The sequence below is a fragment of the Pipistrellus hanaki genome (genome assembly GCF_964339955.1).
Source record: "Pipistrellus hanaki genome assembly, chromosome: 21".
In the NCBI taxonomy this organism is placed as follows: Eukaryota; Metazoa; Chordata; class Mammalia; order Chiroptera; family Vespertilionidae; genus Pipistrellus; species Pipistrellus hanaki.
This window is the reverse complement of record NC_140523.1, coordinates 4,747,696-4,769,136: the sequence shown is the minus strand read 5'-3', so window position 1 is coordinate 4,769,136 and position 21,441 is coordinate 4,747,696. Positions and strand designations below refer to the sequence as shown.

Sequence of the window (21,441 nt, the reverse complement as noted above, 5' to 3'; positions counted from 1 at the left end):
TTGTTCATCCTCACCTAAGGATATTTCCTCATGGATTTTTAGAGACAGTGGAAGAGAGAGAAACATCGATGTGAGAGAGACACACATCTATTGGTTGCTTCTGCACATGCTCCAACCAGGGCGAGAGATCAAGCCCGCAACCAAGGTCCATGCCCTTGACCAGAATGGAGCCTGGGACCCTTCAGCCCGCAGGCCGACGCTCTATCCAATGAACCAAACAGGCTAGGGCAGGAGTTGGCAAACGATGGGTCTCGAGCCACCTGCGGCTCTTTGGCCCCTTGCGTGTGGCTCTTCCACAAAACACCACGGGCGCGCACATACAGTGTGTGTTTGAAACTTCGTGGCCCATGCGCAGAAATCGGTTTTCGGCTCTCCAAAGAAATGTCAATCGTTGTGCTGTTGATATTTGGCTCTGTGGACTAATGCGTTTGCCGACCACTGGGCTAGGGCACAATCACTAAATCTCCATGAGTGTGTCCTGGGTGCCTACTCTGATGCTCAGCGCTTGTTTTTATATATATATAGTTATGTGCTCTTTAATCTCCCCTGGTGCTATTCCCATGTCACGGGTGAGGATCAGAGAGGTCAAGAAACTTGCCTGAGGCTGCACAGCGCATCCCTGGGGGAGCCGTGCTCAGAACCTCGAATTGACACCGCCTCCTACTCTGCTGCCCTCCGAATGGCCCAGGCACATCGGAAGGGATAAAAGATGCCGGCCATACCTGTCGTGGTTGCCTCCGATCCTTCCGTCCCTTCTGCCGAGGTTGGGATGGAAAAAGCGTCCGTCGGGAAGACGGCTGTCTGGGCCTCTTCTCCCGAGTGCCAGGGGCTGGAGGACTCCGTGTCGAGGTGCGCCTCTGCAGGGCGCTGGGTCTGCTGGGTCCATTCGAACTCCGGGGCGCTGGTGCCGATGACAACGCCCAGCCCCGAGGCCTGACCGGACGGAAGGTCTCTGCTGATTTCCGTCCCGTCCCCGGAAGCCAGGGGAGCGGCCGGGGGCCAGCCCGAGGTCTCCGTGGCCGCCTCGTACGCCGTGGTCGGCTCTCGGCTCATCCCCGACGGGGTGGAGCCCTCTGTGGGCCCTTCCTGGGAGGGGAAGGGACTGCCGCTCACACCAAGGCCCGAGACTCCCTCCAGGTCCGCTTCGTGGACGGCGGGGGTGGTTTCACCCACGTCGGGGGTCCCCAGAGCCGCCCCGCTGGCCTCAGGAGCCGCAGATGCCCCCGTCCCGGCCTCCGTATAAGCAGGCGTCTCGCTGCTGGATTCTGGGACCGACGATGACGCTTCGAACCCTGACCCGGGGAAGCCAGGCGTGGCTCCGCTGAGGTCCCCCGATGTGGAGGCGTCTCCGCTGGCCTCAAAAATCTGGGGGGCGTGTGTCAGAGGGGGTCCCTGGCCCAGTTCCTGGGAGACCGTCGGCGCGGTGACCGCCTCCACGAAATCAGACGTGATCAGAGTGACGTCGGGCAGCCCCGAGGCCCCCCCGCCGGGGATGGCCGCGGTGGCCGAAGACTCCCCGCTCATTTCCGGGGCGCCCGAAGAAAAGTCCCCGCTGAAATAGGGGGCGCTCGAGGGCTCGCCCAGCCCGGACGGCAGCCCGCCGAGCTCGGGCAGTCCCGAGTGGTCTCCGGAATGGGCGCCGCTGAGTTCCAGGATGCCCGAAGGCCCCTCTCCCGCCTCCTGGGCCGTCGGAGGCCGGGTGACGGATTCCACCAGAGTCCTGTCCACCAGCGAGACGGTGGGGAAGCCGCTGCTGCCGCTGCCGTAGGCTCCCGAGGGCAGGCCGCCGCTCCCCGCCTCGGCTCCCGAGGCTTCCCCGCTGGCCAGGCCGCTGAGGTCCGGGGGCACCGGCGTCCACCCGCTGGCGTCCGTGGCCCCGGACGGCTGCCCGCTGGCGTCCGCCGTGCCCGAGGCGCCCGAGAGGCCCGTCTCCCCCGAAGGGAGGCCGCTGAGCTCCACCGACCCCAAACCTTCTTCCTCTGCTCCCCCAAACGGGGTCGGGGTCACCTCCACCAGAGGGCCGTCCACGAACGTAACCCCTGAGGCGTCGCCGCTGCCGCTCGCCGCGCTGGAACCCGCGTCGGGGATCCCGCTGAACCACGGCCACCCCGCCGCCGCCGGCTGCCCGCTGAGGTCGGGGACCCCGGATGGCTCCCCGCTCAGGTCGACGACGCCAAAGGGGCGGCCGCTGCCGAGGTCTCCGGAAGCGCCTCCGCTGAGCTCGGTCATTCCAGATGCTTCCTCCGGAGACCCCGAGGGCTGCCCGCTGAGCTCAAAGAGCCCAGATGTCGCCCCGCTGATGTCGGGGAAGCCGGAGGGCTGGCCACTGACCCCAAAGGATCCGGAGGTTTCCCCGCTGACGTCCGGAGATCCCGAGGGCTGCCCGCTGAACTCGGCTCCCGGCGGGAAGCCGCTCGCTCCCCCGCTGATGTCCAGCTCGCCGGAGGGCAGCCCGGATACCTCGCCGGCGCCGCTCACGCCGATGGTGCCCCGGCCTTCCTGGCCCCCCGCGGTGGGGGCCGTGACCACCTCCACCAGCGTGGTGTCCACCAGGGAGACGGTCGGGAGCCCGCCGGCGTCCGGGGCGCCCGAGGAGGGGCCGCTCCCGAGGTCCACGCCGGAATACCCCCCGCCGGATCCCGAGGGAAGGCCGCTGGCTTCCGGGGCCTGCCCGCTCCCGAGGGTTCCAGAAGGTAGGCCGCCCAGGTCCAGGTCTCCGGAAGCGGACCCCGTCCAGCCTTCGCTCCCGCTGAGGTCCTCTCCTCCAGAAGGAAGGCCGCCGAGGTCCTCCCCTGCTCCGGAAGCGGAGGGCTCCAGGCCGTCTCTTCCGGACGGAAGTCCGCCCAGGTCTACTCCAGAGGTAGACGATTCCAGATGAGTCTCACCTCCACTAGGAAATCCACTGAGGTCCTCTCCTCCAGAGGCAGAACCTTCTGGAAGAGTCTCACCTCCAGGAGGAAGTCCACTCAGGTCTACTCCAGAGGTAGAACTTTCTGGAAGAGTCTCACTTCCAGAAGGAAGTCCACTCAGGTCTACTCCAGAGGTAGATGTCTCCAGATGAGTCTCACCTCCAGAAGGAAGTCCACCAAGATCCTCTACTCCAGAAGCAGTAGTTTCTGGAAGAGTCTCACCTCCAGAAGGAAATCCACCCAGGTCTACTCCAGAGGTAGAACTTTCTGGAAAAGTCTCAGCTCCAGAAGGAAGTCCACCCAGGTCTACTCCAGAGGTAGAACTTTCTGGAAGAGTCTCAGCTCCAGAAGGAAGTCCACCCAGGTCTACACCAGAGGTAGACGTCTCCAGATGACCCTCACCTCCACTAGGAAGTCCACTGAGGTCCTCTCCTCCAGAGGTAGAACTTTCTGGAAGAGTCTCAGCTCCAGAAGGAAGTCCACCCAGGTCTACTCCAGAGGTAGAACTTTCTGGAAGAGTCTCAGCTCCAGAAGGAAGTCCACCCAGGTCTACACCAGAGGTAGATGACTCCAGATGACCCTCACCTCCACTAGGAAGTCCACTGAGGTCCTCTCCTCCAGAGGTAGAACTTTCTGGAAGAGTCTCAGCTCCAGAAGGAAGTCCACCAAGATCCTCTACTCCAGAAGCAGTAGTTTCTGGAAAAGTCTCACCTCCAGAAGGAAGTCCACCCAGGTCTACACCAGAGGTAGATGTCTCCAGATGACTCTCACCTCCAGAAGGAAGTCCACTGAGGTCCTCTACTCCAGAGGCAGTAGTTTCTGGAAGAGTCTCACCTCCAGAAGGAAGTCCACCCAGGTCCTCTCCTCCGGAGGCAGAGCCTTCCAGACCCTCGCCCCCGGGAGGCAGCCGGCCCACTTGAGACGTGTTGGACCACGTGACTCCATCTTCATCCCCCGAGGCCAGCCCACTCCCCACTGGCAGGCCCGAGCCCGCCGGCAAGGTGACACCGCGGGAGTCGAGGTCTTCCGGGGGCTGCCCCGTGGCTCCTGGGTGTCCGGAGGCTTCTCCACTGGCTGAGAAGTCGCCACTGGCTTCCGGGGCCCCAGACGGCTCCCCGGAGCCCGGCACCTCCATGCCGCTGGGCACCGGGGGTGAAGGTGTGAACAGCGGCTCCTGGGAGGGGAACGGCTCCTCCGAGGGGGATAGTGTCTCCACGGGGGATGGCTCCTGGGAGGGGGATGGCATTTCGGAGGGGGATGGCTCCTCCGAGGCCAAGGGCACTTCTGTGGCTGAAGGGCCTTCTGTGCTCTCCTCTGTGGCTGTGCCCGTGGGAGGGACCCCTGGAGGACGAGGGGAAGAAAGACAAGGGGGGGACTTAGTAACTCTGCCCATTTTGTTTTTTAATATATTTTATTGATTTTTTACAGAGAGGAGGAGAGCGGGATAGAGAGTTAGAAACATCGATGAGAGAGAATCATTGATCAGCTGCCTCTTGCACACCCCCTACCAGGGATGTGCCCACAACCAAGGCACATGCCCTTGACCGGAATCGAACCCGGGACCTTTCAGTCCGTAGGCTGACGCTCTATCCACTGAGCCAAACCGGTTTTGGCTACTTTGTGAGATTTTAGGGGGTGTCATCCATACAACCCACCGGGTGTGGGGGCCTGGCTCTCACGGAGGGCAATCAAGGTCACCCTCATGTACTTGCACGTCATCATCTCATCGTATCTAAACCCATGGTTCTCGCCGAAACCGGTTTGGCTCAGTGGATAGAGTGTCGGCTTACGGACTTAAGGGTCCCGGGTTCGATTCCCATCAAGGGCATGTACCTTGATTGCGGGCACAACCCCAGTTGGGGGTGTGCAAGAGGCAGCTGATGGATGATTCTCTCTCATCGATGTTTCTAACTCTCTATCCCTCTCTCTTCCTCTCTGTAAAAAAAAAATCAATTAAAAAATATATTTAAACCCATGGTTCTCAAAGTGTGGTCCCTGGACCCCAGAAGCACCAGCGTCCTGGGACAGCTTGATAGAGAAAAGCTAATTCTCAGACCCCAGCCCCAGCCAATCAGAGTCGGGGGCGGGCCCAGCCCCACCCAATGAGTGTGCTCCACTGAGTGTGCGAATCATTCTCGGGAACCCAGCCTCCTTGAGGCAGCCCACGCACTTGAGGAGTGTTGGGCCATGTAATTCCACCGACCTGGCAGCGGCAAGGTGCCCGCTGGGGTGTAGGCTGGCTCCCATCCCGTGCGGTTTTCTGGCTCCGCGGTGAAGTCTGGGACGGCGGTGGTCTCCTCCCCAGAGGGGACAGCGGCCACGCCGGGCCCCACTTGGGGGGTGATCCAGTCCTCCAGGTCTGAGGGTGGGGTGGGTGTGCCACCCCGATCTTCTCCTGGAGAGGGCGCAGCTGAGACACCTAGAGGGGATGTGGTGGTGAGGTTTCCTTTTTACCAGGCTTCTTCCCCTTCCCCCATTTTACCCCCTGCTGGCCCTTCTTTAAAAAAAATATATATTTTATTGATTTTTTTACAGAGAGGAAGAGAGAGGGATAAGAGAGTTAGAAACATCGATGAGAGAGAATCATTGATCAGCTGCCTCTTGCACACCCCCTACTGGGGATGTGGCCGCAACCAATGTCCATGGCCTTGACTGGAATCGAACCTGGGACCTTTCAGTCCGCAGGCCGACACTCTATCCACTGAGCCACACCGGTTTTGGCGACATTTTATTTCTTGTTCTGATGGACAGGGAGAGTGAACGGGGGCCAGCAGGCCTCAGCCCCGGGAGTCACCCCACTCCCCACCGGGGGGCAGAAGTGGGGGCCAGAGGAGAGGCGAGAACACCCACCTCGGAAGCAGAAGGCGTGGTGCCGGGACAGCGGGTCCAGGAGGCCCGTCTGGTTGGGGTAGAGGTAGACGGTCCTCACGCCGGGCTTGTCGCCGCCGCAGGCCGGCCGGGGGGTGACGATGGGGTAGCGGAGGCTGCGGTCAGCCAGCCAGCCGGCGTAGCACTTGTCCAGGCCGAGGCTCCAGGCGGCGTAGAGCTGGCCGGTGGAGGCGAGCGAGGCATTGTGGGACTGGCAGAACTCCAGCGCCTCCTGGAAGGTGAACTGCTCCGGGCGGGTGACGAAGAACACCTCCCCTGGGGGGCAGAGGCAGGGGGCAGGGGTGACCCTCACGCCCACGGCCAGGGCGGGCCCTGCTCACCCACGGGCGGGGCTCCCTCCGCCCACACCCGCCCCCCAGCAGGGATGGGACACCTGCCACGGCAGGCACCGGTTAAACACCCTGTCCAGTCCAAATTTAAAAAATATATATATATTTTATTGATTTTTTTACAGAGAGGAAGAGAAAGGGATAGAGAGTTAGAAACATCGATGAGAGAGAATCATCCATCAGCTGCCTGCTGCACACCTCCTACTAGGGATGTGCCTGCAACCAAGGTACATGCCCTTGACTGGAATCGAACCCGGGACCCTTCAGTCCGCAGACCAATGCTTTATCCACTGGCCCAAACCAGCTAGGGCTTTTTTTTTTTTTTTTTTTTAAATATATTTTATTTATTTCTTACAGACAGGAAGAGAGAGGGATAGAGAGTTAGAAACATCGATGAGAGAGAAACATCGACCAGCTGTCTCCTGCACACCTCCTACTGGGGATGTGCCTGCAACCAAGGTACATGCCCTTGACCGGAATCGAACCTGGGACCTTTCAGTTCACAGACCGATGCTCTATCCACTGAGCCAAACCGGCTAGGGCTTTTATTTTATTTTATTTTTGACACTGCAGGACTTCTCAGAGTCTTTGCTTTGCTCATGGGCACTGGGACTCTCCAGGAGGCGGATGGTAGGTCGATATTTAAAAAATAATGGATTTATTTATCCTCTGACAAATGTGGGGGTGGGTGGATGATGGATTTCACCCTCCTTTTTTTTTTTGTGTGTGTGTGTGTGTGTGTGTCTCCCCAACAGCCCTCTGCCCCTCTGGGGCCTGCACGGTGAGAACAAGCCCTGTACCTTCGAGCTTGCCCACGTAGCAGTAGACGTCATAGGTTTCCGACGGGGGGCGCACGCCATAGGTCCGGACCCCGGGGCTGCTGTCCTTGTCGCCCACGCACGGGGTCCTCGGGCTCACAATGGGGTACCTGCGAAGGAGGAGGGGAGGGGAGATGAGGGCCTGTTCCGGGTTGGGGGGTGCTGGGGGTCAGGCTGGCAGGCCAAGCTGTGGGGGACTCGGGCAGGAAGGATCTTTGGTTTTTAAAGGGATTCGAACCAGGAAGAAGCATCTTATACGAGGATAAAGGTTTGGGGGACCCCCCGCTGGGGAATTACTGGCTTCAGAAGGGAGCCCCCACTGCATGGAATAGCATTGGGTCAAGCGGGAAGGGACTGGGGGAAATGACCTAGGACAGTGGTCGGCAAACTCCTTCGTCCACAGAGCCAAATATCAACAGCACAACGATTGAAATTTCTTTGGAGAGCCGCATTTTTAAACTTAAACTCCTTCTAACGCCACGTCTTCCCAAATAGACTCGCCCAGCTCATGGCATTTTGTGGAAGAGCCACACCCAAGGGGCCAAAGAGCCGATTGTGGCTCGCAAGCCGCGGTTTGCCGACCACTGACTTAAAAAAAAACACCAAAAAACCACCTATATATATATATATTTTTTTTTTTAAAAAATATATTTTATTGATTTTGTACAGAGAGGAAGGGAAAGAGATAGAGTTAGAAAGATCGATGAGAGAGAGTCATCGATCAGCTGCCTCTTGCACACCCCCTACTGGGGATATGCCCGCAACCAAGGTACATGCCCTTGACCGAAATCGAACCCGGGACCCTTCAGTCCCCAAGCCGACGCTCTATCCATTGAGCCAAACCGGTCTCGGCAAAGCCACCTATATTTTTAGTGATTTCAGAGAGGAAGGATGAGGGAGAGAGAGACATGGAAACATCGATGATGAGAGGGAATCGCTGATCGGTGGCTGCCTCCTGCACGCTCCCTTCCTGGGGATCGAGCCCGCAACCCGGGCATGTGCCCTTGGCCGGAATTGAACCCAGGACCCTTCCGTCTGCAGGCTGCTGCTGACCTGGGACTGAATGCCCTCCTCTCTGATATGCCTCCATTCTGGGGGGAGCAATGAAGGGAGCTGGTGCCCTGGGTGCCCTCGCCTGACCTCTCCAGTGTGGGTAGGGGCTGGGAGGGGGGCCCGGCCGGCCCCTCACTCGCCTCACGGTCTGGTCCTGCAGCCAGCCGGCGTCGCACTGCTCGTAGCCGGCTTCGTAGGCGGCCTGCAGCTGCTCGGGCGAGGCGATGACCGCGCCGGTGCGCAGGCAGGCCTGCTGGGCCTCCGCGAAGGTCAGCGCGTAGCGGGCGGAGCCGGGCCGGTAGTGGAACACGACCCCTGTGAGAGAGGAAGGAGAGATGGAGCGGGCTCAGGGCGTGGGCCGGGAGCCACGACGCCGGTGCCCACACTGCCCAGATCTTAAGGCTTGATTCTTTTTTTTTTTTTAATATATTTTTATTGATTTTGTACAGAGAGGAAGGGAGAGAGATATATAGTTAGAAACATCGATGAGAGAGAGTCATCGATCAGCTGCCTCTTGCACACCCCCTACTGGGGATATGCCCGCAACCAAGGTACATGCCCTTGCCCGGAATCGAACCCGGGACCCTTCAGTCCTCAGGCCGACGCTCTATCCATTGAGCCAAACCGGTCTCGGCAAGGCTTGATTCTTGAGGAATGGCCTCCCTTCACCCCCTCTTTTACCCCCTCCTTCTGATCCCATCCCCAGGCCATGTGGACAGTGAAGTTTGAATTCTATTTTATTTGATTTTATTATTATTATTATTATTTTTTTAAAATATATTTTTATTGATTTTTTACAGAGAGAAAGAGAGAGAGAGAGCTAGAAACGTCGATGAGAGAGAAACACCGACCAGCTGCCTCTTGCACACCCCCTACAGGGGATGTGCCCGCAACCAACATACATACCCCTGACCGGAATCGAACCTACGACCTTTCAGTCTGCAGACCGACGCTCTACCACTGAGCCAAACCGGTTTCGGCGTGATTTTATTATTATTTAAAAAAAATATATTTTATTGATTTTTTTAAGAGAGGAAAGGAGAGGGATAGAGTTAGAAACATCGATGAGAGAGAATCATCGATCAGCTGCCTCCCGCACACCCCCTACTGGGGATGTGCCTGCAACCAAGGTACATGCCCTTGACCGGAATCGAACCTGGGACCTTTCAGTCCACAGGCTGACGCTCTATCCACTGAGCCACACCGGTTTCGGCAAATCCTGGCTTCTTGAGGAATGGCCTCCCTTTCTTTCACCCCCTCTTTTACCCGCTCCTTCCGATCCCATCCCCAGGCCATGTGGACAGTGAAATTCAAATTCTATTTTATTTTTATTAAAAAAAAATATTTGTATTGATTTCAGAGAGGAAGGAAGAGCAAGAGCGAGAGAGAAGCATCAATGAGGAGAAAAATCATTGATCGGCTGCCTTCTGCACGTCCCCTCCTGGGGATCCAGCCCACAAGCCAGGCATGTGCCCTTGACTGGAATTGAACCCAGGACCCTTCAGTCCACAGGCCGATGCTCTATCCACTTAGCCAAACTGGCTAGGGCTGGCCTATTTATTTTATTTCCTCCTTCCTTCCTTCCTTCCTTCCTTCCTTCCTTCCTTCCTTCCTTCCTTCTTTCCTTCCTTCCTTCCTTTCTACCTTTTTTCTTTTTTTTTTTTAAAGTATATTTTATTGATTTTTTACAGAGAGGAATAGAGAGCAAGAAACATCGACGAGAGAGAAACATCGACCAGCTGCCTCCTGCACAGCCCCTCCCAGGAATGTGCCCGCAACCAAGGCACACGCCCTTGCCCGGAATCGAACCCAGGACCCTTCAGTCCGCAGGCCGACGACGCTCTATCCACTGAGCAACACTGGTTTCGGATGGCCTATTTCTTTATCTGACAAATAAGGAGGACTGAGAGGCGTGTCCCAGGTCCCATGGAGGGGAAGACACGCCCAGGCCAAGCTCTTTCCGCCTGGCCCCCCCCTCCGACCCCCCTGAGGAGTGGGCACTTACCCCCTGGCAGTCGTGGCTGCCCGGGCACCTGGGCTTCGCCGGGGGCTGCCGTCACCTGCACCACCAGGTCCTCGCCGGTGAAGGGGCCCCGGCCAGGCGTGGATGCTCCGGGGAAGGCCCAGGGCCCGGAGGCCGCCCGGGTCCCGTTCTCAGCCTCGGGGAAGGCGGTGGCCTGGATGAGGGGCTCCTCGGGCTCGGGGGCCATGGTTGGGGAGCCGCCGCCGCCGCCGAAGATGGGCCTCACCGTGAGGATCACGTTGCCCCGGGCCTCGCCCTCCGTGATGTTCCGGGGCAGGGGCAGCTCCACGTCCGGCCAGGTGACCGTCTGCACCGTGATGTCCTCCTCGCCGCCCGCCCCGAAGAAGTTCTCGGGGATGTCGATAAAGTCTTCACCTGGGGCGCGGGGACAGAGGCAGGCGTTAGCCGCGCCTCCCTCCGGGGGCTGAGGGGGGAGCTGAGCGTCGGCGCCACCTCCTTCTCCCGCTAGGGGAGGAAAGCACCTACTGTGTGCCTGGCACCTTGCTGAGGGAGGAAAGCGCCTACTGTGTGCCTGGCACCTTACTAAGGAAGGAAAGCGCCTACTGGGTGCCTGGCACCTTACTAAGGAAGGAAAGCGCCTACTGGGTGCCTGGCACCTTACTAAGGAAGGAAAGCGCCTACTGGGTGCCTGGCACCTTACTAAGGAAGGAAAGCGCCTACTGGGTGCCTGGCACCTTGCTGAGGGAGGATAGTGCCTACTGGGTGCCTGGCACCTTGCTAATGGGGGAAAGCACCTACTGTGTGCCTGGCACCTTGCTGAGGGAGAATATCGCCTACTGTGTGCCTGCACCTTGCTGAGGGAGGAAAGCACCTACTGGGTGCCTGGCATCTTGCTGAGGGAGGATAGCGCCTACTGGGTGCCTGGCACCCTTTTTTTTTTTTTTTTTAAGAGCCTATCTTCCAAGTCTTTTTTATTCTTTTATATACATTTCAATATAGTGAAAAAACAATGTCTACCATTGTCTTGTGAGTTTTTAAACTTCCCATCGATGGCATCATACTTGCATACCCTTCAACTTTCCATTTTCACTCCAGGTTGTTCCTGAGATTTATGTTTGCTGATATATGTAGACCTAGTTTAATATTACATTGTACACCAGACCATTTTCAATTCCTCTATTGGTGGAGATTTCCTAAATTATGAACCACTAGTATAGTCAATGCTAGAAGGAACAGCTTTTCCAAGCTTCCTTGTGCACATGTGCAGGAGTCTCTCCACAGTCGTGTTTCCACAGAGTTTGACGCCAAGTGACAATGTGAAATTTCTATTGTAAGCAGGCTGTATCTCATTGTGAACAGCTATATATGTGGAACTACTAAAACCAACGTTTCGTTTGAAAGAGTCCTATCTTTTCTATGAATAATGACCTGATATTACTTAATTTAAACCTATGGTCTTTTACATTGCTAGCTAAGCACCATTAAATTGGTTTCTGAAGTGTCTGGCACCTTACTAAGGAGGAAAGCACCTACTGTGTGCCTGGCACCATGCTGAGCCCATTCTGGGGTCCTTTGTCTACGTGGCTACTCGTGACTAGAGGCCCAGTGCATGAATTTGTGCAGTGGTAGGGTCCCTCAGCCTGGCTGTGATTGGGGCTGTCTTGCCCAGTCCCAATCGATTGGGGTCGATGGGGGCCAGTCGGCTTTGGAGGGATGAGGGAGGTTGGTGGCTAGCTGGGGAGGGACCGCAGGAGGGCTCCAGGGCGTGTCTGGCCTTCTGACCCAGTCCGGAAATGGCCGGACCCCAGCAGCAAGCTAATCTACCAGTTGGAGCATCTGCCCCCTGGTGGTCAGTGCACGTCATAACGACTGGTCGAGCGGTTGACCGGATGGTCGGACACTTAGCCTATTACGCTTTCATTATATAGGATGGACCACGCAGTTTCCAGATTGCAAAAGAACGCAAAGCTGTCATAGCACCAGATGTTAACCAATCACCTCACAGCTCCAGCTTCTCTTCCGGGTCCATGCCAGCCGCCCGCTCACCTATTGGCTGAACACCTTGCGGACCAGCCAATGGGGGACAATGTAAACTGCTGTCAAGGGAAACTGGGAAATTTGGCCTCAAGCCACTGTACCTTAGCTCTCCTAGGAACCTGTGGAAACGGGTGCTGCTAAAACACGAGGTTCAGGTGCCCCATGACCCCCTTAAAGGGGTACAAACCAACCCCCCCCGTTCTCAGATCTCTCCCTCCGGGCCCCGCTTTTGCTGGCATGCCCCCCTTCCCCTCTCCCCTACCCTGACCACCAGCCCCCGCGGCCGCACCTGTGTAGCAGATGGCGTCGTAGCGGGACGAGGGGTCCGGGTAGCCCGTCTGGTTGGCGTGCAGGTACACGGTCCTCACGCCCAGCAGGTTGCCCCCGCAGTTGGGCCGGGCCTTGGAGATGGGGTAGCGCACGCTGCGGTCGGCCAGCCAGCCGGCGCTGCACATGTCCATGCCGCCCTGCCAGGCCAGGTACAGCTGGCCCGTGGTGGCCAGCCGGGCGCCCAGGCGCCGGCACTCACTGGCGGCCTCCTGGAAGGTGAACTTCTCGGGAGACGTCGAGTAGAAGACCTCACCTGTGGAGGACACAGCGGCGGGGTAAGGCCAGCCCTCCCGCCCCCAGCCCATGGCCCCTGGAAGGCCCATGTGGTGCCTCCAGAACATTCTTATTTAAAAAAAAATATATTTGCTGAAACCGGTGTGGCTCAGTGGATAGAGCGTTGGCTTGGGGACTGAAGGGTCCCGGGTTCGATTCCGGTCAAGGGCATGTATTATACCTTGGTTGCGGGCACATCCCCGGTAGGGGGTGTGCAGGAGGCAGCTGGTCGATGGTTCTCTCTCATCGATGTTTCTAACTCTCTATCCCTCTCTCTTCCTCTCTGCAAAAAATCAATAAAATATATTTAAAAAATATATCTGTAAAAAATCAATAAAATATATTTAAAAAATATATCCGTAAAAAATCAATAAAATATATTTAAAATATATATATATATATTTTATTGATTTTTTTACAGAGAGGAAGGGAGAGGGATAGAGAGTTAGAAACATAAATGAGAAAGAACCATCGACCAGCTGCCTCCTGCACACCCCCTACTGGGGATGTGCCCGCAACCAAGGTACATGCCCTTGACCGGAATCGAACCTGGGACCCTTGAGTCCACAGGTCGATGCTCTATCCACTGAGCCAAACTGGCTAGGACTCTTTTTTTTTTTTAAATACATTTTTTTTTTTTATGGATTCAGAAAGGAAAGGAAAAGAGAGAGAGAAACATCAATGATGAGAGAGAATCATGGAGATCGGCTGCCTCCTGCACACCCCACACTGGAGATCAAGACTGCAACCCAGGCAGGTGCCCTGACTGGGAATCGAACCGTGAGCTCCTGGTTCACAGGTCCACACACAACCACTGAGCCACGCCGGTCGGGCTCCAGCGCATTCTAACTTGGGACAGTGGTGGCTGGTCAGAGCAGCGAGGGGCCTGGCTGGGAGGGGTAGTCCCCGGGCAGGGGTCAGCGACAGCCATTCTTTGGCTCAGTGGTGGCTGGAGCCTGGGGTCACGGAGGACTGGAGTCCCCGTTTTTCCCTCCCCCTTCTTCTTCTTCTTTTTAAAATATATTTTTATTGATTTTATTTTTATTTTTATCTTTTAAATATATTTTATTGATTTTTCACAGAGAGGAAGAGAGAGGGATAGAGAGTTAGAAACATCCATGACAGAGAATCATCCATCAGCTGCCTCTTGCACACCCCCCACCGGGGATGTGCCCGCAGCCAAGGTACATGCCCTTGCCCGGAATCGAACCCGGGACCTTTCAGTCCGCAGGCCGACGCTCTATCCACTGAGCAAAACTGGTTTCGGCGGCCCTAACTCTTTAAAAAAAAAAAAAAAAAAAATATATATATATATATATATATATATATATATAAATATAAATATATATTTTATATATATATATATATATATATATATATATATATATATATATACACACACACACACACACACACACATACACACACTATTGATTTTCTACAGAGAGGAAGGGAGAGGGAGAGCTAGAAACATCGATGAGAGAGAATCATGGATCAGCTGCCTCTTGCACACCTCCCACTGGGGATGTGCCCGCAGCCAAGGTACATGCCCTTGCCCGGAATCGAACCCGGGACCTTTCAGTCCGCAGGCTGACGCTCTATCCACTGAGCCACACCGGTTCCGGCCCTCCCCCTTCTTCTGTCCCCCATGGCAGAGGGGGTCAAGTGGAGGGAGGTGTGGGATCCCGAGTGCCAGCAGGGTGGAGGGGTCAGGGAGGGGGGCGGTGGGAAGGGGCCGGGGGCCTCACCCTCCATCTCCTCGGCGAAGCAGTACACGTCGTAGGTCTCGTTGGTGTCGCGGATGCCGTAGGTCCTCACGCCGGGAAACTCGTCCTTGTCCCCGTAGCAGCCTTCCCGAGGGACGTGGATGGGGTACCTGCCAGGAGCCCAAGGCAGGGGGTGTCAGGGACCAAGGGGGCGGTGCCCTTGCAGGCTCCTCCCCGAGAGGGAGGGAGTGGTGACTCATGGATGCGTGTCCAGCCTCTGGCTAATGCGTGACTCCCCTTTGCACACGTGGTCTTTCTGCCCCTGCTGGGATGCCTCCCGCCACGGGGAGCTCACTACCACGCACGTATGAATACCTACGATAATGCTGATCATCAGCAAGTCCTTTGTTTTACATTTTTATTTTATTTTTTTAAATATATTTTATTGATTTTTTTACAGAGAGGAATTGAGAGGGATAGAGAGTTAGAAATGTCGATGAGAGAGAAACATCGACCAGCTGCCTCTTGCACACCCCCCCACTGGGGATGTGCCCGCAACCAAGGTACGTGCCCTTGACCGGAATCAAACCTGGGACCTTTCGGTCTGCAGGCCAATGCTCTATCCGCTGAGCTAAACCGGTTTCGGCTTATTTTATTTTTTAAAGGTATTTTTAATTTTAACTTTCATTTCTGAGGATGTGTGGACTCTTGTTTTATAGGTGTTTTTTTTTCCTTAAATATATTTTATTGATTTTTTTTTTTTTTTGCAGAGAGAAGGGAGAGGGATAGAGAGTTAGAAACATCCATCAGCTGCCTCTTGCACACTCCTACTGGGGATGTGCCTGCAACCAAGTTACATGCCCCTGATTGGAATCGAACCTGGGACCCTTCAGTCCGCAGGCCGATGCTCCACCACTGAGCCAAACCAGTCAGGGCTGTTTTTATAGGTTTTTTTGTCCGCTTTACTGAACTACGTATTTTCATAGTTATTGGTGATTAGATTCAGCTCTTTGACTGAATATTTATGGACACCAAACACATTCTCTCAGGGGCCTGCAAAGCTTTTCTGTAAAAGGCCAGCGAGCAAGTATTTTAAATTAAAAATAAGTTTTTATTATTTAAAAAAATGTATTTTTATTGAGTTCAGAGAGGAAGGGAGCGGGAGGGAGAGATAGAAACATCAGTGATGAGAAAGAATCATGGATCAGCTGCCTCCTGCATGCCCCACACTGGGGGATTGAGGCCGTAATCCAGGCATGCGCCCTTGACCGGAATAGAACCCAGGACCCTTCAGTTCGCAGGCTGATGCTCTAGCAACTGAACCAAAGCAGCCAGGGCAAAAAAATATTTTTAATGCTTTTAGAGATAGAGGAAGGGAGAGGGATAGAAATATCGATTGGTTGCCTCCTGCACGCCCCCTCTTGGGGATCAAGCCAGCATGTGTCCTGACAAGCAATCGAGCCGGTGACATCTTGGTTCATGGGTCAGCGCTCCACACTGTGCCACACCAGCCGGGCCAAATACACTGAGTGGCCAGATTATGATGATCTCTGAACGCATAATAATCTGGCCACTCAAGTGTGTGTGTGCGTGTGTGTGTGTGTGTGTGTGTGTGTGTGTGTATTAGAGGCCCAGTGCATGAATTCGTGCATGGGTGGGGTCCGGCCAGCCTGGCCAGGAGGAGGGGACATGGATGGTTGGCCGGCCTGCCTGCTGGTCAAACTCCTGGTCCAGGGGACAATTTGCATATTAGCCTTTTATTCTATAGGATATACACTGAGTGGCCAGATAATTATGATCTCTGAACTCAATGTGTGTGTGTGTGTGTGTGTGTGTGTGTGTGTGTGTATATATATATATATATATATATATATATATATATATTAAGAGGTTCAGTGTATAAATTCGTGCATGGGTGGGGTCTGGCCAGCCTGGCCAGGGGGAGGGGACATGAGCAGTTGGCTGGCCCACCTGCTGGTCGAACTCCTGATCGAGGGGACAATTTGCATATTAGCCTTTTATTCTATAGGATAGACACTGCGTGGCCAGATGATTATGCGTTCAGAGATCATCATCATCTGGCCGCTCAGTGTAGTTTACGTTCTGGAGAGACGATGATGTGCATGCCATTTGCTTGGAGAGAAGGCTCCCATAGGGCTACCAGGGGTCTTCAAACTACGGCCCACGGGCCACATGCGGCCCACAGAGGAGTCTGATCCGGCCCGCCAGGTTTTTGGGCAGTGAGCGCAGCCGAGGTGTTACAGTAGGAATTAGTAGTTCATATAGTCCGGCCCTCCAGCTCTCTGAGGGACCGTGATCTGGCCCCCACTTTAAAAAGTTTGAGGACCCCTGGCTAAGCTGCTCGCAGCCACTCCCTCCACGCAGACCTGGGATCGGTCCTCGGCTGCTGCCTGCAGAGCTGACCAAGGCACCCCCCCCCCCTCGGCTGGCCATGGTGTTGCTCAGGCGCCCACCCCACTCGGCCGGGGGCTCACCGGACGGTCTGGTCGGCCAGCCAGCCGGCGTCGCACTGGTGAAAGCCGTCCTCGTAGGCGGCCTGCAGCTGCTCGGGCGTGGCGATGATGGCGCTGTTCTGCAGGCAGGCCCGCTGCGCCCGGTCGAAGTCCAGGGTGTAGCGCGTGGAGATGGCTCTGTAGTGGAACACGATGCCTGCGAGACAGACGGGGTGGGGGGTGGGGGCGGGGAGCGGGTCAGGCACGGCTGCCCCCCCAAACCGAGGCCCCCACAGCAGGACGGCCGGGGTCCCAGGGGCCTCCCGGTCAGCGGGTCCAGCCTCTGGCTGATGCGTGAGTCCCCCTTCCACGTGTGGTCTTTCTGCCTCTGCTGGGATGCCTCCCGCCACGGGGAGCTCACTACCTCGCACTTAGCCGAAACCGGTGTGGCTCAGTGGATAGAGCGTTGGTCTGCGGACTCAAGGGTCCCAGGTTCAGTGCCGGTCAAGGGCATGGACCTTGGTTGTGCGCACATTCCCAGTAGGGGGTGTGCAAGAGGCAGCTGGTCGATGTTTCTCTCTCATCGATGTTTCTAGATCTCTATCCCTCTCCCTTCCTCTCTGTAAAAAATTAACAATATATATATATATATATATATATATATATATATATATATATATATATATATATAAACAAAAACAAAAAATCCTCCGAGAGCCCTGGATCATGTGGCTCAGACGGTTGCGTGCCATCCCATATGCACTGAGAGGTCGCTGGTTCGATTCCCAGCCCAGGATACATGCTTAGGTTTCGGGCTCCATCCCCAGTAGGGGGTGTGCAGGAGGCAGCTGATATTCTCTCTCTCTCTCTCTCTCTCTCTCTCTCTCTCTCTCTCTGTCTCTGTCTCTGTCTCTGTCTCTCTGTCTCTCTCTGTCCAAAATCAAGAAAAACATACTTGCGGGGAGGGGAGAGAGATCTGGGGGAGATAAGAGATCAACTGAGCCGAAACCGGTTTGGCTCAGTGGATAGAGCGTCGGTCTGTGGACTGATAGGTCCCGGGTTCAATTCCGGTCAAGGGCATGTACATTGGTTGCGGGCACATCCCCAGTAGGGGGTGTGCAAGAGGCAGCTGGTCGATGTTTCTCTTTCATCGACGTTTCTAGCTCTCTATCTCTCTCCTTTCCTCTCTGTAAAAAATCAATAAAATATATATAAAAAAAAAAAAAAAAAAAGAGAGATCAACCGAAGGACTTGTATACATGCATATAAGTACAACCAATGGACACAAAACTCTCGGGAGGGAGGGTGTGCATGGGAGGGGGGGGGCAATGTAAAATATGTACACAGATAATAATTTAATAAAAAAAAAAAAGGAAAAAAATACAACAACGAAAAACATAACTTAAACATACCCCGCAAAGCCCAGGTGACTGAGGTGCGCACGGGCGGAGAGAGAGAGGGGAGGAGCCGGGATTTGAGATGGGGGGGTGGGGATAGAGGGGGCCGGACGGGAGGGCGCTCACCTTTCACCATGACCTCGACGGTGGCCTCGCCGTCCTCGATGCCGTGCATGACCTCGCAGCGGTAGACCCCGGAGTCGTTGGAGCGCAGGTTCTGGATCTCCAGGGTGGCGTCGCTGGGGATGGCGGGGTAGTTGGGCAGCGAGACCTTGTCCTGGAAGGCGGCGGGCACCCGCACCTGCCCGTCCGTGGCCACCAGCAGCACCGTCTCCTTCTCCTCGGAGACGCGGCTCCACTTGATCCTCGGGGTGAGCGGGGCCGTGGCCGGGGCCGTGGTCACGGGGTGCACGGGGTCCATGAAGTAGCAGGGGATGGTGAGCGAGGTCCCCAGCAGGACCCGCAGCGGGGACGGCTCTGGGATGCTGACGCTCAGCGAGTTGTCAGGGACTGTTGGGGGGGGGAGGGACAGACAGACCAGTTAGTGCCCCCACACAGGACCACCTGGGCCGCACGGAATTCCCAGAAACCCTTGCAACACCCTTCCCAGAGACCCCTGGTGTCTGAACCTCAGGGCAGGAACTACGGGGCCAGAAAAGGGGTTGCCAAGGAGGAGGGCAAGGTGGGGACTTCAGGGTCAAGACCACTTCTCCAGCTCGGCCAGTGTGGCTCAGTGGGTAGAGCGGCGGCCTGTGGACTGAAGGGGCCTTGGGTTCGATTCCCGTCAAGGGCACATGCCCAGGTTGGGGGCTTGATCCCCAGTGTGGGGAGTGCAGGAGGCAGCCGATCCAGGATTCTCTCTCACCATTGATGCTTCTATCTCTCTTCCTCTCTGAAATCACTAAAAGTATATTGGGGAAAAAAAAAAAAAAAAAAAAAAAAAAGGCCACCTCTGTTTCTCAAACTAAGGTGCCTTAGGGGACCCCAAGCCACCGGATAAACAGGAACCCACTTCCGGGAGTGACAGCTTGATTGCAAGACTTGGGGAAAAGTTATTCGGGAGCAGAAACATTGTTATGGGGGAGGAAAAAAAAAAATCCACGAAACGTCAGAGATGTGCCTCCCAGCGTGAGGTCAGCCTTGGGCTTTATCCCGGCTTTGCCGGCAGACAACTCATTGTCTTCTGCTGTAGGGGAAGCATCAGAGGAGATCAGACATTTAGGTCTGCAAAGAGGCAGGCAGGCTATGCTTGGAATCCATAAAAACTCAGAGAGCACTGACACCGGTTTGGCTCAGTGGATAGAGGGTTGGCCTGTGGACTGAAAGGTCCCGGGTTCGATTCCGGTCAAGGGCATGTACCTTGGTTGCGGGCACATCCCCAGTGGGGGGTGTACAGGAGGCAGCTGGTCGATGATTCTCTCTCATCGATGTTTCTAGCTCTCTATCCCTCTCCCTTCCTCTCTGTAAAAAATCAGTAAAATATATTTAAAAACACACACACACACACACACACAAAAAAAAAACCTCAGAGAGCCCTGGACCATGTGGCTCAGACGGTTGAGCGTCATCCCATACGCACTGAGAGGTCGCTGGTTCGATTCCCAGCCAGGGTACATGCCTGGGTTTTGGGCTCCATCCCCAGTAGGGGGCGTGCAGGAGGCAGCTTATCCTCTCTCTCTCCCTTCCTCTCTCTCTTTCTCTCCCCCCCCCCCCCTCTGTCCAAAATCAAGAAAAACATCCTTAAAAAAAGAAATCACAGAGAGAATTCATGGTGAAGCTGCTGTGGTTCACCAAGCCCCGTTAGAAGTGAAGGTCATCCTGGAACAGGACTGCAAACAGCTTTTGGATTAAACAGCCCCTTTCATGGCGAATCCCAGCGTTAGGGGACCTTACCCGCGCCCCCCCCCCCCCAGCAGGACGGGCTGCGGGGTGGACGTCAAAATGCTTCAGATACTTGTGGCTGAGAGGTACATACCAGCGCAGGGAACGGGGGAGCCAGGAATGTTTGGGGTCCAGCCCTAACCTTTTGGTGTCCTGGGCAGTCACCACCGGGCCCCTCGGCACAACCCTCTCTTTGAAGGTCCACAGCCCAGCGGGTTTGAGAGGGGCCAGGCTGAGAAGGAGCGGGGGGGGGGGGTGGGGGGGGGCGGCTCTGCCCTTTTTATTTCTATTTATTTATTTATTTATTTATTTATATTTTTTATTTATTTTTTACAGAGAGGAAGGGAGAGAGACAGAGAGCCAGAAACATCGACCAGCTGCCTTCTGCACACTCCCCACTGGGGATGTGCCCGCAATCAATGTACATGCCCTTGACCGAATCGAGCCTGGGACCCTTCAGTCTGCAGGCCGACGCTCTACCACTTAGGCAAACCGGTTTCGGCCGGCTCTGCCCTTTTTAAAGCTCTCCACCGCCCCCCAGGGAACGGGTGTGGACCCTGTGTGGGCACCCCCTCCTCCCTGTGGGTTCCTGCCAGGGGCTGCGTCTCTGTGGGTCTCAGGGCAAAAGGACACGGGAGACCCTGGGTCTAAGATATTTAAGCGTTATAAACGCTCAATAGAACACATTCTAGCCGAAACCGGTGTGGCTCAGTGGATAGAGCGTCGGCCTGCGGACCGAAAGGTCCCTGGTTCGATTCCGGTCAAGGGCATGTACCTTGGTTGCGGGCACATCCCCAGTAGGGGGTGTGCAAGAGGCAGCTGATGGATATTTCTCTCACATCGATGTTTCTAGCTCTCTAACTCTCTCCATTCCTCTCTGTAAAAGGTCAATAAAATATGTTTAAAAAAAATAAATAAAATAGAACACGTTCTAGCCCCCTATGGGACAAGGACACTTTTCCCAAGAAAGAGCCGGATTCCAGGTCAGAATTCCCGAGTTCCTTAGCGCAGCGGTCGGCAAACCGCGGCTCACGAGCCACAGGCGCTCTTTGGCACCCTGCGTGTGGCTCTTCCACAAAATACCACGGCCTGGGCGAGTCTATGTTGAAGAAGCGGCGTTAGAAGAAGTTTAAGTTTAAAAAAATGTGGTTCTCTCGCCGAAACTGGTTTGGCTCAGTGGATAGAGCATCGGCCTGCGGACTGAAAGGTCCCAGGTTTGATTCCGGTCAAGGACATGGACCTTGGTTGCGGGCACATCCCCAGTAGGGGGTGTAGGAGGCAGCTGATCCATGTTTCTCTCTCATCGATGTTTCTAACTCTCTCTCCCTCTCTGTAAAAATCAATAAAAATATGTTAAAAAAATCGTGGCTCTCCAAAGAAAT

The 21,441-nt window shown here is 55.4% G+C and overlaps 1 protein-coding gene across 1 annotated transcript in view; it reads right to left on the bottom strand.

The window, feature by feature from the left end:
- Nucleotides 1-21,441, bottom strand: part of ACAN (aggrecan) — a 56,449-nt gene that overhangs the window by 15,488 nt on the left and 19,520 nt on the right. Inside the window, exons 3-12 of the mRNA XM_084868998.1 lie at nt 18,305-18,688; nt 16,824-16,998; nt 14,371-14,498; nt 12,309-12,602; nt 10,004-10,396; nt 8,139-8,313; nt 6,928-7,055; nt 5,760-6,053; nt 5,113-5,328; nt 723-4,250 (exon numbers count right to left, since the gene is read on the bottom strand). Of these exons, the coding sequence (XP_084725124.1) occupies nt 723-4,250; nt 5,113-5,328; nt 5,760-6,053; nt 6,928-7,055; nt 8,139-8,313; nt 10,004-10,396; nt 12,309-12,602; nt 14,371-14,498; nt 16,824-16,998; nt 18,305-18,688 (5,715 nt within the window). The remainder of the gene's footprint in view (nt 1-722; nt 4,251-5,112; nt 5,329-5,759; nt 6,054-6,927; nt 7,056-8,138; nt 8,314-10,003; nt 10,397-12,308; nt 12,603-14,370; nt 14,499-16,823; nt 16,999-18,304; nt 18,689-21,441) is intronic.